This window comes from Notamacropus eugenii, chromosome 4, assembly GCF_028372415.1.
Source record: "Notamacropus eugenii isolate mMacEug1 chromosome 4, mMacEug1.pri_v2, whole genome shotgun sequence".
In the NCBI taxonomy this organism is placed as follows: Eukaryota; Metazoa; Chordata; class Mammalia; order Diprotodontia; family Macropodidae; genus Notamacropus; species Notamacropus eugenii.
This window is the reverse complement of record NC_092875.1, coordinates 134,782,082-134,799,694: the sequence shown is the minus strand read 5'-3', so window position 1 is coordinate 134,799,694 and position 17,613 is coordinate 134,782,082. Positions and strand designations below refer to the sequence as shown.

Genomic DNA, 17,613 nt, shown 5'->3' with positions numbered 1-17,613 from the left:
TTTTTGAGATTTTAGTTTTGGCTTTTTGTTTGTGTTTTTATTCTTAGGTCTATGTTTTCTTTCATATAACTAATATGGTAATATGTTTTGCTTTACACACACACACAGACACACACACACACACGTATATATATATATATATATATATATATATATATATATATATATATATATATATATATATATATATATATATATATATATATATATATATATATATATATATATATATATATATATATTTGAGGAGGGATTCAAACTCAGGTCCTCCTGACACTTAATCCAACACTCTACTATACCACTTAGCTGCCTGTATATGCTTGTATTTTCCCTGAGACCTGCATACTCTCTCTAAATTAGGCAAGTAAGGGTATGGGGAGGAAGAAGGGTTACAGTTCTTCCATATCTGACTGAGGCCAAGAGAGGCTTAAGTTGCTTCCCCAAAGCTCTTTTACTGGTACTACGTAACAAAGTAATCGTCTGAGGTTCTTCACTCTTTCAGAAGACTCTTAACCTTATATTTAACTCTACATGTCCAATAGCCCTTGCTCCCTTTTCTCCATCAAATTCATCTGATCCCTTCTGTTTCTTTACACTAAATAGCCTGTAATTCTGAGATTTCAAATATGACTCTCTGTTATTCTGTAGGTTTAGTTAGCGAAGGGCCAAAGGGCATAAAATATGGCATTTTTAATGTACTTCAGTAACCTGCAATTTTGTCATAGTGAAATCTGATAAAGCATTTCACTACATAGGTCACATTCCATTTACAACAATATAGGTGCCTGAGGATCATAGTGGTTAAGTCACTTGCCTATGATCACTATCTAGTAGCTGTTAGAAGAAGTTCAGGACTCTTATCCTCCACAACACTAGACCTCCTAGTCTCAGATTTTAAAAATATATCGTACCTAAAGATGCAGTATGGAATCTTATAGAGGTAAATTGCCACATGATGCAACCATATTCATTTCATAAGGCAAAGTACATGTAAATTTTTAACAAACTGTCAACAAATGAAACAATGATAAGATATGATTTCCTTTCAGAAAAACAAAAGTAATAATAGTGGAGTTAAGTTAGACTTACTGAAAGTTCAGACCACCTATTAATAATAGTAATATTAAAATTATTAAATATTAAGTTTTTATTTCATTATTTAATTTAGTAAATATTAAAATTAGAACACATTGTGGAGAGAATTTATCCCAAGACAACTAACTCCAATACAGTCTCAATCAGTGTAAATTTAGAACACTATAATAAAATTCATAAAATAAAAGCTATCTATCACCTTTGAAATTGTGGGCTGATTAAAGCACATGAAGAGAAAAATGTTACCATACCTATAATTGAACTAAGATCCAATAGAGAGATATAAAGAGAGTCTTTAGATGGAAAAAATTAGGTTAAACCTAGAAATTTAAATTGTGGGAGTTCTAATACTCACCTAGTTCATTTTTTGAAAAAGCTACTCAACATAGAAGATTTAAATTCTACAAATAATTTCCTGAAAATTCAGGTTCCTACATTCTACATCAGTATTTCTACAGTAATTTACTTTGACATTTTTTTACAATTATCAGGGTTATTGTTTATTTAAATAAGCATTCTCTTTCTCTCACACAATCCATCTGTTCCTACTTGATCCTGTAGTTAATTTATGATACTTATTTATAACATTGTATTATTTCCATGGCAACCAACTTTTTGTAAAATACAGAATGTTGGCTTCAGCTTCTTTCTCCTGCAGGAAAGATCCTGATTTGAAGCTAGGTAAGCTTGAGCTGAAAGGCAAATAGGTGCCAAAACAGAGAAGATGTCTAGAAAAGGGAATATCTCTCATTACATGCAACAGTGACAATGGTACTTCCTAGACAAGTCCATCATAGTGTCCTCATTTTATACTCACTGTACCCCTCCTGCCTTCTATTCTTCCATACGTTAATACTCTGGGAGAACAGGCTAAGTTCTATAGTACAATGTAGAACCACTATGATAATATTCAAACCACTAGGTGCATTTGAATACTTAGCTGAAACCATTACCAGATGAGAAATAATCAAAGTTTACTGGACAGCAACATCCTTTGCAATAGGGGAATCATTATTTTCTATTATAATTTTTGACATTATAGGACTTACATTGAAAATTCACTTTTGCAAATGGATTGTTTAATGTGGAAGTTCCAAAAACATGGAATCTTAAAAATAATTTTGCCTGATGTGATTCTGGCCATTCCTCTCAGCTTTAGAAGACATTTAGCCATGGTGTCAATCTATCACAACTTAAATTAAACCTTTTCTTCTCTAGAGACTTAACATCAAATTCTAATTTAGTTACAAGTAGCAATAAAGTTTAATTATTTCCTCTAGTTATCTCAAGTGCCAAGTGATAGAATTTCCTGGGAGCCAGAGATATATCACTGTGACACTCAAAATTCAACTACTCAAAATTCAGGGAAGTCAGCGAAACATTTCTGGATCTAATACTTCTAAGCTTTATTCAGCTTATTTACATGTACAAAAAAAACAAAAAACAAAAAAAACCTATGCAGACTGACATGCTGAGTAAATCAAAAGAAATTCTTAACTTTTTACTCCACAAACTCCCAATAAGTACTGACTGTTTTAGTAGAACTTTGAGGTTATTAGAGGTGATTAAAAGTATTGCTACCATATTGCAGGTAGACAAACTGAGTTTCATAGAGACTAACTAATATATGCTAGAAGAAAGATTTTAATCCAATTCTTGCTTAACTCTAAGTCCTGCACTTCATTATTTCATGCTACTTGAGCACACGCACTTCCCATATGTCTTAAACATAAAGTGACTTTAACCAAGTAATTAGTTAAGTATTAAGACGAAGGCAAAATCAATTTACCTGTAACAGAGAGTTGATTGTAGGAACTCCTGAACAACTTAAAGGAGTCCTCAAATCAAGGATGTGATTGCTTTTGTTAAAAGGACACCTCCTATGAAGGCATGCACATACTTCAGCCCTTTGCTGAGAGCATATAGAGATTTCCTGTGCCATGTTTCCAGTGAGCAGAGCTTCCTCCAAATGCAGAGTGATTGAGAATAAGGGGAAAACAATTCTTTTTGGTACATCATCCTTTCACCATGGTTTATGAAGGAGCAATTTCAGACCTTGACTTTTTTTTTTCTTCATGCCTTCTCACCCTTGGATTTCTAGCCCAAATGAAAATGCAAGAAGTAAAGGTGTATGGGAGGGAAGGAGATTCCTCATTTTCACTTCTAAGAACAGAACATGTCAATTTACAGGTTGATGTTCAGAGTGAGAGTAGAATGCACTTACCCAGATGAGCTAAGAGGAAGTCCCCAAATCTCTCGTTTTGGGCTTCATTTGGTACTTTTTGTTTCTGAACTTTTGAACCAGCTTTTGAACCTGCCTCATTTGCCTAATGTAGTGTCTGCTGTATCCCTACCATATGGTACCAAGATACCAAAGGATATCCTCCTTTAAATGTCTGTCTGAATCATAAAAATGGGTAAGACTGAGCTGGTCACTCTTATTTATTTTTCTGAATGAAGGTTCTATTCCTGGGAATAGATTATAATCTTGGGTTATAATTTGTTGTGTATAGTGACATAATATTCAGTCCATTTTCATATAGAACTTAGTTTTTAAGGGGCAGAAAAAATACTTTTGCATAAAGGAAATAATGTTAACAAGTATACATTTTGATAGTTTTTAGTAGGAAAATAACTTTATTTTAATCAAATTGTTTAAATGTCTGTATGAAGCAACCCAACTTGCTAATGGGATTTGAACAATTTTAAATAGAAAATGTACTGTGACAAAAATATCACCTCAAACTACTTTGTGAAAGATGTAGTAATATCCCTTGTGTCTATGTGAAGATTTGAAGGTTTTAATGGGTAGAAAAGGAACTTTTATTTAAAACTGGAAAGTATAAGAATGAAGAAAAGAAATTTAAGTACACAAATCAGGATATTACACATGTAGAAGGCTTAAAAGCTACGGGATAATGAATAGTGCCTCAGCTTATTTGTTTATAACAATTTTATGAGTTAGAGTAAAGCTATAAAAAGTGAGAAATTTATGAATTAGAAGACTGGTGGTATCATAAAACATAACTGTAGAATTATTATCTATTAGGTGAAAAGTGAGTCACTGAGAACTGACAGCCTTTGATTTAAGTTATTGTAAAATGTGGGAAGGAAAAGAGATAGGACCCAGGAAGCTGAGGTTGAAGTTTACAGTATAGTAAGGTTAGAAACAAGTCTTTAAGGGTTGTTACAGGGAACTTTTTGAAGATAACGTCAACAACATGAGTAAGTTGGCTTTGACAGGTAGTTCATGATCTGCTGAATGAAGACTGAAGTTTCATCTATTTCTCTTTAGCAACACCAGCTTTAAAGAGATGAAGGTTTTCAGAAGTTCACATTGTCCTTCTTTGCTCCCTCTATTGGAGAAGGAGAACCAGAATGTGGGAAAGAGAGGAAGAGCTGGAAACATTGATTTGCTGTACCAACAGAGTCAATCTGAGATCTCTGCTAAAAGCTTGGTTCTGACTGGGCAAAGTTTTTTGTAAGGTAAAAGCTAACTGACATAATATAGTTAGATCACCAAGCTTTGGAGTTTTCTTCCTTGAAGTGAACTCATACTTAAAATAAGGGGCAACATTTTTAAATGCCCTTTTTAGGGTGATTATAAGTTGAAAGAGTTTACAAAATTCTATTTTTGATTATAGAAAGGAATGACTGCCAAGTTGGAGAAGGGTGAAGAACAATAGAAAAGCTGTTAGCAGAAAGGGTAATATGGGCAGCTAGATGTCTAAATAGATAGAGTGCGAGACCTGGAGTCAGGAAGATTTGAGTTCATAGCTATCCTCAGATACTTACAAGCTGTTTACTTCTTACTTACAAACAGGGTTACTATTTGCCTCAGTTTCCTCATCTGTACAATCAGCCAGAGAAGGAAAGAGCAAACCACTATGTATTTTTGCCAAAAAAAAAAAAAATCCAGAATGGAGTCATGAAGAGTTAAACATGACTGAAATGACTGAACAATAACAAAAGAGCAGAAAGGAATTATTATACATATTTCATATGTTTCTGAAAAGACCAATGATATCAAAGTCTGGTGTCCAGAATTGTGTTTTATCCCATATACATGGGTTTTCCATCTTCACATGCCTCCTTCTCAAGTCTCTATCAGTTTTTGCTCCTTCTTCCCCACCCTTACCCCTTGGAGATTTATTTATTTTATTAATGAGTTTATTAGTAGAAGAGTGTAAGTAAGTAGGTTTATATTTGGAATATGATGTACATGTTATTTGTGCAGTTACTTTCACATATGAATACCTGTGATATTATTTCATTCACAGTATTAAATTACATAAATTATTAAACATAAATTATTATGTTTAATAGCTGAAAGTATCATTATTGAACATACAAATAGAAACTTATTTCTAGGGGCTCAGAAGACAGAGTGTAGAGTGGATGGAATTGGTTAATGCTCAGCAGGGTTACCCATGTGTCCCTGAAAGAATCTGAGTGTGACTGTGTGGTGGTGGTTTTTAATATTTAAAAGAATGACAAATGTAAGAATATAATTAGAAATGTATTACTAGGAGCTCAAGATCTGGATTAGAGAGTAGAGGAGATATATTACCCCTCATTAGGGTTACCCCTAAGACATTGAAAGAATTTGACTGTGACTGTGTGGTGGCAGTTTATCTCTGAGATCCTTGACCTGCCAGTGTGAGAGCAGTGTAAGTATGCCAACCCAGAAAGTAAGTAGTCATCTACATGCCTGATATAAGGGGATCTGTTTTGGGGATAACCATATTTTCCCCACAGAATCATACTATGTTGCATTTATTTCAAAAGTTCCCCAGCTCTAGAATTTTAAAGAGAGTCCCTAAATTCAAAGTAAGAAATCAATCTCCTCAAAGAAGATTTTACTTATCAACATGCCTACTGAATAAGGAAGAGTATCTTCAACAAAGAAGCAACCAGCAACTTCAAGTCTAAAGTCATGCCATGGGTTGGGGAGGATAGGATGAAGGATATGAAATTACAGCTTCATCAACCTTACTATTATCATGAGACAATACAGGCCCAAGGAAGATTTGTGTAGCAGTTCCTTAAAGCATCTTTCCCTTTTCGGAAAAGTCTGATTGACTACTTCCTTTCATACTTCTATATTTGTTCATTTATTTCTAATAAAAATTGTCTCAAACCTGATATTACAGGGCATAGGATTTGGGGATCCTATTACTCAACTTTCAATTTTAACTGAAAGATAAATAATTTTAAAAATAGATGTGTAGAAAGTAATTCTCCATACTAATTCAGGAGTTGTTCATCTGATGTCTGTGAAATTGTTTTGTTTTTTTTAATTTTTTTTATAATTGTATTTCAACGTAATTGGTCTCCTTTGTAGCATTATGTATTTTATTTTATAGATTTAAAAAGATAATTCTCATAAGGCATCTACAGGCTTTATTAATGCCACATGGGTCCATGACACAAAACAATTAAGAACCCCTGCCATAACTGTATACTTGGTGACAGCAACATTTGTATCATCATTCTCTAGGTGAAATCCAAACATGAGATATATCTAAGTTTTATTCATATGTCTTTGAAATTTTACTCTGGGGGACAAGGTAAGATGGAGTGCATGACAACAGGAGAGTATACTGTTAATATTTTTTTTTTTTTGCTTAATTTGAAGATCTTTCTCATCCATTAATAGTTCCATGTGACCTGCTTAAATCACATGGAAGCCTAAGGCATATGTGGTGGGAGGAATGGCTAAATAGGGTGAAAAGGAAGGGGTGGAGCTGGAGCAGAACTGAAAGGAAGTTGGTCAGACTCATCAGGTCTGGGAAAGAGAGAGAAAAAGGCAATTGGCAATGAGAGAAGTGCTCTTTGCTTGATGGTGTTTGTTTGTGGGAAGACCAGATAATGTGTATAAACTTCTTGGTTACTATTATGTCTTTCTTTGTTACTCTGATGGATTTGGCTTTCTGGTGTTTGAATAAATGTTTTGGTTCTGTCTTCCATGTGAAGAGTCTGTTACATTTTGAGATTCAGAATTGTGCTGGCATATTCTTAGCCACCATATGCTGAGTGAATATTGCATTTGGCACTACAGAGAGTTATGGATTTTGAAGGTCAGATACTCTGGACCTGTACTGTGTATCTTAACAAAGCATGAAGAGGTCATGAATACAAAGACATAGCAGCTAAGATATTCTGGAAATTGCATTATTGCTTTTAATGTAAGGTCCTATATCTTCCTCTTGCTTCTGAGGATACTGGCCTAATGAATGCATATTAATAAATATACTGTCATTCTTCCTTCTCTTTGTGCCAGCATTGTCTGAAATCCTTTGGATCCCTTGAACAAATCTATATAAATTAGCGCCTCTCTTAGATATATGGCTAGGCAGCAGTATCTTGGTCAGGCCAAGGATATTATTTAGGTCATGAATATAAATCGGGCAAAGATATTTAAGGGAAATTAGGAATTTTGAAGCTTCAGCAAAGTCCTCAAAAGTGCTATCCAAAGGAGATAATCTCCAGTAAAACAGAGGCCAATTCTAGCTGCAGTCTTTCAGTGGATTAAATATGCTTCTGGATATGCCACAGGAAATTTTTGTATAACTTAATTTCTTCTATAGAAATATAACCTTAATTTAAAAAAAAATCCTACAGCTATTATTTTCATTAGATATTGTACACAATAATTTATACTTAGAATATCCTATTACTTAGACTAGGTCATTAGGTACTCTTCCAAGGAGAGTTTTTGTAAGGAATGATTGTTGTTTGTTTTTATTTCTCTCATTTATAAAGTAAATACTAAAGAATCCAACAAATGTTCATTGCATTGAATGACAAGTTGCTATCTCAAATGAATTAATTTTATTATTCTCATACGAAGTAATTTTGATAATTTAACTACTACTGTAGTGAATATTCTGTCTAGACTATTCACATGTTCACACCCAAAGGGCCTAGACAGCTGATCATATTTGATGTCCAATCACTTCACATCACGGTTGGTGATGATAACATTATACATATTAAATATTATATACATTATATTACATAACAAATGATATTATGCATTAGAAGGGGGAGTAAGAAAGCCAAGGCAAAGTTTAATTTTACCTGCTAATTTTGAAATTTCATCATCCTTTCATTTGTAATCACTTCTTTTTATCTGTATGGTGGCAACAAGTAAGATAAATAATATATAATAATAAACTCACAAAAAACATCTGCTTGAAAATTTACTTTTAAAAAAGACTAGTGCTATAGCTAATAGAGTATGTTGCTTTGGCTAAAGAGTCTTGATGATATGATGCTGAACAATATATTGGAAACTGCTAAGTATTCACTCATAAATGATGTTCATCCCATACACAAAGCACGTTGATTCCAAAGGCATATGATTAATCTATGTTGGCAAAATAGCGTTTTTTTTTTTCTGTTTAAGCTATGTGGTAAGGAAAATAGATAAAATAAGAATCCTTTCTATTTTCTTTATAGGCTATAGTCCTGGCAGCTTTCCTGATGCATAAGGGAAAAATTTGATTCTGGCATAATAGATCTGGATTGGTCATAAAATTGGAAGGTACATTAGAAGCTATCTCGTTCAACCCCATCATTTTAAAGATGAAACTGAGACTAAAAGAGGTTAATTAACTTGCCCAAGATCATAAACTGATCCCAGTCAGGTACTTACATTCATATTGTAGTATTCCAAAATGAAAAATTAATAAAATATGTTATATTTTCCATAATGAATGGTTCTAACAACTGTATGTATTGACCTCCTGTGAAGTAGTCTAAGTACAGAAAGGCATATCACAACAACTAGCTACATGGTGATGAATTCTTCATCCATGATAGCATAGCAAACAAAATAAAAATATAAAATGAATCTCAGACCTTCCACTGCTGCAATAGCTGTGACAGAGTGGAAGAAGCAGGGAGTATAAGATATTAATAATCAACATTTCTAGAACATCTACAAACATTAACTTAATTGATACTACTTTAAAGGTGAGATTCTTTCCCAGCAGTCAGAGAGTAGAAATACAAGAGGTACAGAATCATAACAATCTCATTTTTTATCAGTGTAAATGAAATCAGAAGACAAAAGCAAGTTGCTGCTAAGTAGAAAGGTGACTCATAGATATCCCATATAGAGGCAAAAAAAAGAAGTTGCTTCTTTCCTGCATCCAAGAACAACAAGAAGCATTATTTGCTATGGAATTTAGTTATATTGTATTGCTCATGAAAAACATGTGTAAGAAGTCACCATGAAAATAAATGAAAATTTTACGTCAATTATCAGTTTTGTAATAGGCTGCATCCCATTAAGATTTAAGCAATAAAAACATTGCAAAGGGGGGCATCAGAGAGATGTATTCCTAAAAAAAAGAAAGGTCATCCTGTCATATAATGAGAACAAGAAACAATCAATAGACACCACACATGTTCCACTGATATCCACGTGATGCCAAGGGAACTAGAAGAAGGTCTGCAACATGTTGACTTAGCTCTACTGTGGATGACTGAACTGAGTGAAAGATAAGAGACAAATGGAATTAGAGGACATAAAGGAGTGGCTTTGGAGGAAGCATCCACACCAATTAGACTGCAGATTCACTGAAGAATTTATGGATATTATGTTTTCTAGATCAATAAAATCAGTAGACCCTAACACTCATATCTGTATGTTATTTTTCACATTCTGCAAATATTTATTAAATATCTATGATGTGCAAAGAATGTTTCCATTTATCACATAATTTTATCTTGACAATGACACTATAACGAGTGTAGGGTAGATTTTTTTTTAAAATAGCATATTATAACTCCCCAAGATTTACACAATACTTTCTTCACAATTTTTGTGTTAAGTAAGTATCAGGGTAAGGAACAAGAGGTTCAAGGAGATTGTGATCAAACAGTTATGAAATAGAGACTAGAACTTGTGTATCTGACTTCAAATTCATTCTTTATTAGTGATGTTTTACATATGAAGAAGATGAAACAAAGAGTGATTCGATAACTTGCTTAAGGTCTATACAACTAATAACAAAACCAGGGCCCAAATTTTCATCTTCTTCAAAGGTCATTTTCTTACACTCATATTCTAGGATAATAAATTTACTGCTAGAAATGATTTTAGAGATATCTGATAGTATGAGTTAACCATATTCCACAAGAGTTTTAGTGATCAGATACTGGAGATATGGAAATGGGGATAAAACTGGGGCTGGTTGGGAAGTGAACAGTCATTACTAACTCATAGACTTTAGACAGGGATGGGGAATCTGTGGCCTCAAGACCACGTGGTCCTCTAGGTTTTTGGGTTCTGCCTTTCAACTGAGTCCAAGTTTTACAGAACAAATCATTTTATTAAGGAGATTTGTTCTGTGAAGTTTGGATTCAGTCAAAGGGCCGCAGGTTCACTATCTCTGCTTTAGAATTTCAAGGGACCTAGAGCTGAAATTATATCGTAGAGGACTAATATGACTTTACTATTAGCATTCACATCACTATCTTGCTGGGCTTAAATATTAAATCATCATCATAAATTAAAAGTCCATCCAAAAATAATAAGAAAAAAGAGGACTACATGTACAGTTGCAAAGTAGTGGTATCATCATTTCTTTTTTACTCATGAGTAAGGAGAGAGATGTTGTTGCTTGTCCAAGGTCAGACAGAAAATCAATGACACATGAAATTAGAAATAGAAGCAGATATGTTAAATGGGGATTACGAGGATGGATGTGTTAATGACTTTTAAATGCTTGGCCTCCTTACGTGAAAAGGTGCTGCATAACGACAAAACATTACCAATATTTAACTTACTAATCCATTTTCCAAAACAACATGTTCCTTCATTAGTTTCTTGTTTATTTCTAACATGACCTGCCTTGGTTCCTGGATAATTGGTAGGAATATTCAGATCATGCTATTTTTACTTTATCTAAAATAATGAGGAAAACCTTTAGATATTTTTAGGGCAAATTTCTTTTCTTTTTTTTTTTTAATGAATCACAAGTTTCTTGTCCAAAGAGGGAATTGAACTAACTGATTTCTAAGGTTTTGGCCATATTAAAAATGTCATTTATTTGACAAAGTATTTTATAATATTATATCTACAAAATATTTAGTCATTGTGTTATGTCAGGTGTTTTGAATTATTTTTCCTGTAAAAGTACTTCACAGTTGTCCTGTTTCCTAGAAATATATTGCCCTAGAATAAGCAATAAAGGCTAAAATATTTCTTTCACTGAAAGATCAGTCTTCAATTACTTTTGCTAATGCTCTTAGTACTTACTTCCCAGGACTGGTATGAGAAGAAAATGAGATAATATTTGTTAACCTTTGCAAACCTTACATACTATATATAAGAGTATATAAGAGTATGACAGATGAGAGAGACAGAAATAGGGAGAGACAGAGACAGAAATAGGGAGCTACAGAGGCAGAAAGAGAGAAACAAAGAGAGTTCTCTTCTTTTTCTTCCCTAGTTCTTGCCTTTTTGGTGTTGATGAGAATATTGATTCTCACTATAGACACACCTACCACCATTAGCAAAAATATTTTCTTATGTTATGTTCAAAGTAGTACTGAGAAGAAGAGAAGAATGACAGCTATTATTTAGGAAATGGTAAAAATCACTGGAAGCATATGCCAATTTAACCTCTGATTTTGACATGGCCAAGCTATGTACACTTTTAGTCTTCATTTGGTTTATATTACACTGGGAGGTAGGGGGCAGGAAGTCATTCCCTCTCAAATAGATTACTATAAAGGCAAAGGAGGTACTCCCACAACTTTTTAATAGTTCTTATCTCAGTTCTTTATTCTGTGTTTTGAAATTCTGTCTCTGTAACAGTGAATGAATGGCAGAATTCCCTCACTTCATAAAGTCAGGGAATTATGAAGGAAATGGCTAAAATTCAAATCAAATTTACTGACTGTGTATCTAACTTACCAGTATTAAAGACAGGAATATGGGTTAAGAGAAGCAAAAGTAAGAGAACAATATATATAAGGGAAGTAACAGGACATGCATTGAGCTGTTGCAATTGCAGCATTAATTTGATTAGTGTTTCCAAAGAAAGATAAAGAGGTGAAAAGCAGGGAAAATGAAGGCAGACATTCAATAGTAGGAATGCTGGCAATATGCCTATACTGGGTGAAACCTGGTTTCCTGTTCGATCTCTAGATGGGATATGGAACTCTATCTAAGGGTAGCTATATATAATGTGTGAGGTGAGTTTTGCTTACTCTTTGAACAAGATCCAACAAAGGGAACAGTAGTAAAAACCCATGGACTCAAATGTCTATACACAAATGCTCAAAAGTTTAGACAAGTATGATAAGCCTGAGGTCTTAGAAAAATTACTCAAATACAACCCTCTAAGAGTAACTAAGTCTTGGTGGGATAAGGATCATGTCTGCAAAGAGGCTATTGGGGAGTAGACTTATTAAAAAGAAACAGGTAAGATAATGAGGGGTGAAATATCATTATGTATTAATAAGGCATATTCAGTAAAACAAGGAACTAGAGTATGAAAGCACAGTGTAGAATGTTTTGGTGAGGGTCAATATCAGAGTATTTTTATCAGAATATTTTATACACCACCTATCCAGAAAGAGCAAACAGTTGAACTCAGAAAAAGCTCACAAGCTGGGTACAGAGATTTCCTTATCCAGATATCTGTTGGCATATTCTTTGACAAAAACAGAAAAACTAGTAACATCTTGACTTGAATAAAGGTTAATTTACTTCTTCACAAATTTTAAGAATCAATTTGAGGTGATTCTACTCAGGAATTGATGTTAACAATTAGGGAAGAATTAGTTGCTAGAGTTAGAAACAATATGAACTTGGGGGTAAATAACAACTTCCTCCTTGTGTGTATTAGAAGTTGAGATAAAAGCCAAACACCCTTAAGTGGTTCAAGATTTTGTTAGAGTAGATTTTAAAGACTTCAGAAGAAGGATATTTGTAAATATATAGGATATTTATAAATATATAGGAGAAGTCAGCCCAAGAAAGAAGAAAAAATCTTAAGAATTCTGAAAATACATCAACCAACTTAAATAATAAACTTAGTTATAGAAGAATAAAGGAAAGGCAGGTAACAGGATGAAGACAAAATTGTGATACAATTCTAAAAAATAATGAAAGTGTGAAAGATCAAAATGAACTGAGGCTGGTGAAGAAAGCTATGGGAATATATATGTGTAAACATATATATTTATATATGTTATAAAAGGATAAGGGTGGTAATATAAAAGGGGACTAGAGAACATGCTACATGAAGAAAAGCAGAAGAAACTAGGAATGTTCACTCTGTAGAAGCAAAATCCTGAGGGGGAAATGATAGTTGTCTTTAAGAACCTGAAAGCATGCAATATAAAAGTTGTTAGACTTTAGTAGTTTCAGTCACGTCCTGCTCTTCATGAATCCATTTGGAGTTTTCTTAGCAAAAATACTGAAGCAGTTTGCCATTTTCTTTCTAGTTCATTTTACAGATGAAGAAATTTAGGCAAAAAGGGTTAAGTAATTTGCCCAGGGTCATATACCTAAAAGTATCTGAAGCTAGATTTGAACTCTGTTCTCCCTGACTCCAGGACCAGTGCTCTATGGACTCCACCACCTACTTGCCACAGTTAGACTTATAGAAACACACATTTAGAGCTAGAAAAGACCATTTGTGGTTAAATCATCCTATAGATTAGAAAACAGTCTCAGAGAGGTAAAGTGGCTTTTCCAAAGTCACACAGCTGATAAGGAGCAAAGCTGGTTCTCTATCACAAGTGTTCTGATGCTGAACCCAGTGTTCTTTTCATTATACTATACACATTTTACTCTATTCCCCACAATTGTCTTGGTTTGTAGTCATGACCATAGCCATGATGGCTTGGCCCCAAAAGGTACAACTGGGAAAAATGAGAATAGATTCAAAAGAGACATTTTTAGGATCCATGAAAGAAAATTCTGCTAATGATTAGAGCTGTCCAGAAATGTGCTGCCTCTGGTGGAGAAGATACTGTAGAAAAGATTCCTCTCTAAGTTCATATTAGGCTAGACGACCTCTGAAGACCCTTCCAGCTGGGATTCTGTTGTGTATAAAAACCTCACTTTAAAGATGAGAAAAAAAAAAACAAAACTAAAGCTCAGAAAGGTAATTAAAGTCACAGACCCTAAGTAGCTGAGCTCATATTTTAATATCTTGCCAGCGTTCTTTCCAATAACTGTGTCTATTTTATTGTATTTGGCTTCATTTTGCAAAGTTGTGGTTGCTAAAGGCACCTCAAAACTTTTGTTCCTGGTTTAAAACCTTTAGACCAGGCAATCATTTCCATCACCCTCACCCAGCCCAAGAACTTTTAGTTACTATGTCATATGGAGGGCTACATCTTCAGGTCTCATTTGGGGCTTCACAGGGACTAATTTTTCATATTCTGATACATTTCACATACTGCTAGGTATAGGAGGTACAGATGGGAAGTATATTGTTGGAGCTGTGTTCCTCATTTAGAGAGGGGTCATGGATGGATTTTCAAGGAGCCACTAAACTTGAGTAGGGAAAAATTTCATTTTTGTTTTCACTAATATCTAACTGAAATTGAGCATTTTCTCATTTATGAAGGTAGACAACAGACCATAAGTAGTGTCTGTGACTTTGTTACCATTAGGAATCACTGTGTTCTCTTGCAATCTAAGGCAATTTGTTTTATGAATGTAAATACACTGTTCTTAGAAGGGGTTGAAAATACCAAACTGTCTGTTGTGTCCATAACAATAAAAAAATTAAGAACTTCACTGTAAAGGCACTTTTCTCGGGTCACAATCAAAAATTTGGCCTAGAGTCTGAGTTCTGAGAGTTATGTTTAGCTTTACAATATTTTATACTCTTCTACAAAGAGTAGTGGTATTACTTACCATTATTACTATTAAAGTTCATTCAATTTAAATTGTTTTGATATTTTTTGATAATTATATATTAGCACTGGAGATCCCTTCTAATGTCACAACAATGATTGTTGTATGGCTGAAAAATTTTAAACATCTGAAAGTATTAATGAATCATCCTAAATATTTGATTTGTAACAGGTCTTGGGAAACATGGTGTTCTGCTTTTTTTCTTCAAGAAAATAATCATATTTTTTCATGAGAACAGAAGGTGTTGCTTTTCACAAGATTAATGTCTGAGTTCTAAACTGTTCATTTAAACTATCTGTATCAGATATCAATTCTTTTCTTAATTTACCAAGTACCCAATACTGAAGAAACTGTAAATATCTAGTCAGTAAACATCCTGGTATCTTTTAAATGAAGGTCAGGTATGAAAGAAAAGTCACAGACATGCCAATTTAGGCAGGTGAGCTAATGATTCCGAACTTGAAAGGAATCATATTTTACGCATATCCTTAAAAAATTATAAAATATTGACAAAACCCCTAGAAAAACCAATTAACAATGTGATTTTATGTCATCTACATGATCTCAAAATTAATATTTTTATATCTGTTCAAGACTATAATCACCAGTAAAAATAATAATAAAAATTAAAAATAAAAACTTAAAAAAGCATGGTTGCTTAAATGCAGCAGTCTAGAAAGCAATTAGAAATTTATTTAGCTATACTAGATTTCTAGGTTTAAAAGAAATCTAAAAAAACAAAACTAAAAACAACTGATGAAAAAAATCCAACAGATTATAATAACTAAGGGTGTGTTACCATGCACATCCATGCTATACATCTGCAACTCCATGGACAGTGACAACACATACAAGCAAATGAAAGCAGCTGACCACGTACCCACACACCTTGGCAGAGGTGCACTCCACACACGCCGGCCACCACCAAGACAGATGATTTCAGAAGTCCCTTCCAGACGATATCCTGATGAGCACGAAAAGGTCAGTGTGTCTCCAACCCCAAAGTTCAGTCCTATTCGATTTCCATATTGGGGAATTCCAGGATCCTCACAAGGTTCAAGATTATATTCTACAAAATGGCAGAAGTGGGTTGGGAGGAAGAGGGTGAAATGACATGTGGAGTCAAGGATGAGAACAAAAAAGAAAAATGATCATGCCAAGTTAGAAGGGCACCATTTCCACCTGATTCTACTTATGCAAACCACTTGATTTTCAGCCTGAGTCTAACTTTTTTATCTGGCAATATGACTCACAAAGAAACATGTATCCATGGATAACTTTTGTACCACAGAGATATCATATGCCATTAATAGCTTCTTTTAAGAATGTAATGATTAAATGTAGGAAAAAGACAAGTTTGGGGTACCCTATTTTCAAAGGCACTGGAAAGTATCTAGAGAAGGGCAAATAACATGAATAAAGGTTTCATGATTATGCCTTATAAGGACTAGTTGAAGGAACTGAAACTATTTATCCTAGAAAACAGAATACTTTGGGGCGAGGAGATGTAACGGTTATCACCAAACATCTGAATGGCTGTTATTTGGATAAAGAAATATTATTATTATTAGAAACTTTTTGTTTGTTTGTTTCACCCCATTAGAAAGAAGGACGAGTAGAAATGTTATAGAAGAGAGGAGTAAAACACCTTATATCACATGTGGCCTTCAACACTTCCCAGGGCAGCGAAACCAAATCAAAATTCAATTAAGACAAATTGACAAAATAAATAAAATACAAAAGGGAACATGAAGCTTATGTGTGGTTTTCTAAGTGAATATGCAGCCCATGAGAATCCTTATGTACCATTTTTATTTGAGTTCCTCATCTATACAATGGGATAATAATAGCATCTATGTTATAGGATAGGATCCAATGAGATACTGAGTGCTTTGTAAACTTTAATATTCTCTAAAAGAGCTATTGCTCTATTGACCACATATATTATTGATACATCATTTATTAAATAATAATAATGATAACAATAAGTATCACAGAAGCAACAGTGAAAAAGAAAGAGGACTTGTCTAGTTTATTCTATAAATCCTTAATCTCATGTCATTGACTCTTTGAGTTGCCAATCAGTATTAGGAGAGTCAGAAAAAGTTGAAATTATGTCTATCTTTGATTAGATGACTGACCTGATGCTAACTGAAAGTGTTTTCAGTCCATACTGAAAGTATGGTAGTATAAAGGAAAGGGAATGGGTTCTTCACTATATTATGGTAAATTCCATATGGTTATGTACCTCATGACTATTTCTGGCATCCCTTTAGTATAAAACTGTAAACAATTCTGTAAAATACCATTTCACAATATATTCTTTCATTATCACATAATAAATTTAAATTGAGAGGCAGTATCATTTGCTACATAGAGGACCAGTCTTGGAGTCAGGAAGACCTGGATTCAAGTTCTGTCTTTGGGAGATACTAACTACATGTCTCTAAATATCTTGAGGAGTGCTCTGAGACTATAAAAATCAGGAGTTCTCAAAATTTGTGTGTGTCATGGACACCTCTGGCACTGTGGTGAAATTAATTCTTTTCTCAGAACAATGTTTTAAAGTTAATAAAATAGAACACATGAAATTCCAAATGAAATCAGTCACAATAGAATTC

At 33.7% G+C, this 17,613-nt stretch overlaps 1 protein-coding gene across 3 annotated transcripts in view; it reads right to left on the bottom strand.

Annotated features, from left to right (window-relative positions):
• CSMD3 (CUB and Sushi multiple domains 3) overlaps positions 1-17,613 on the bottom strand; it is a 1,632,969-nt gene that overhangs the window by 496,092 nt on the left and 1,119,264 nt on the right. For all 3 annotated transcript variants that reach the window (XM_072603249.1, XM_072603250.1, XM_072603251.1), the window contains one exon: positions 15,873-16,061. In XM_072603249.1, coding sequence (XP_072459350.1) covers positions 15,873-16,061 — 189 coding nt within the window. The remainder of the gene's footprint in view (positions 1-15,872; positions 16,062-17,613) is intronic.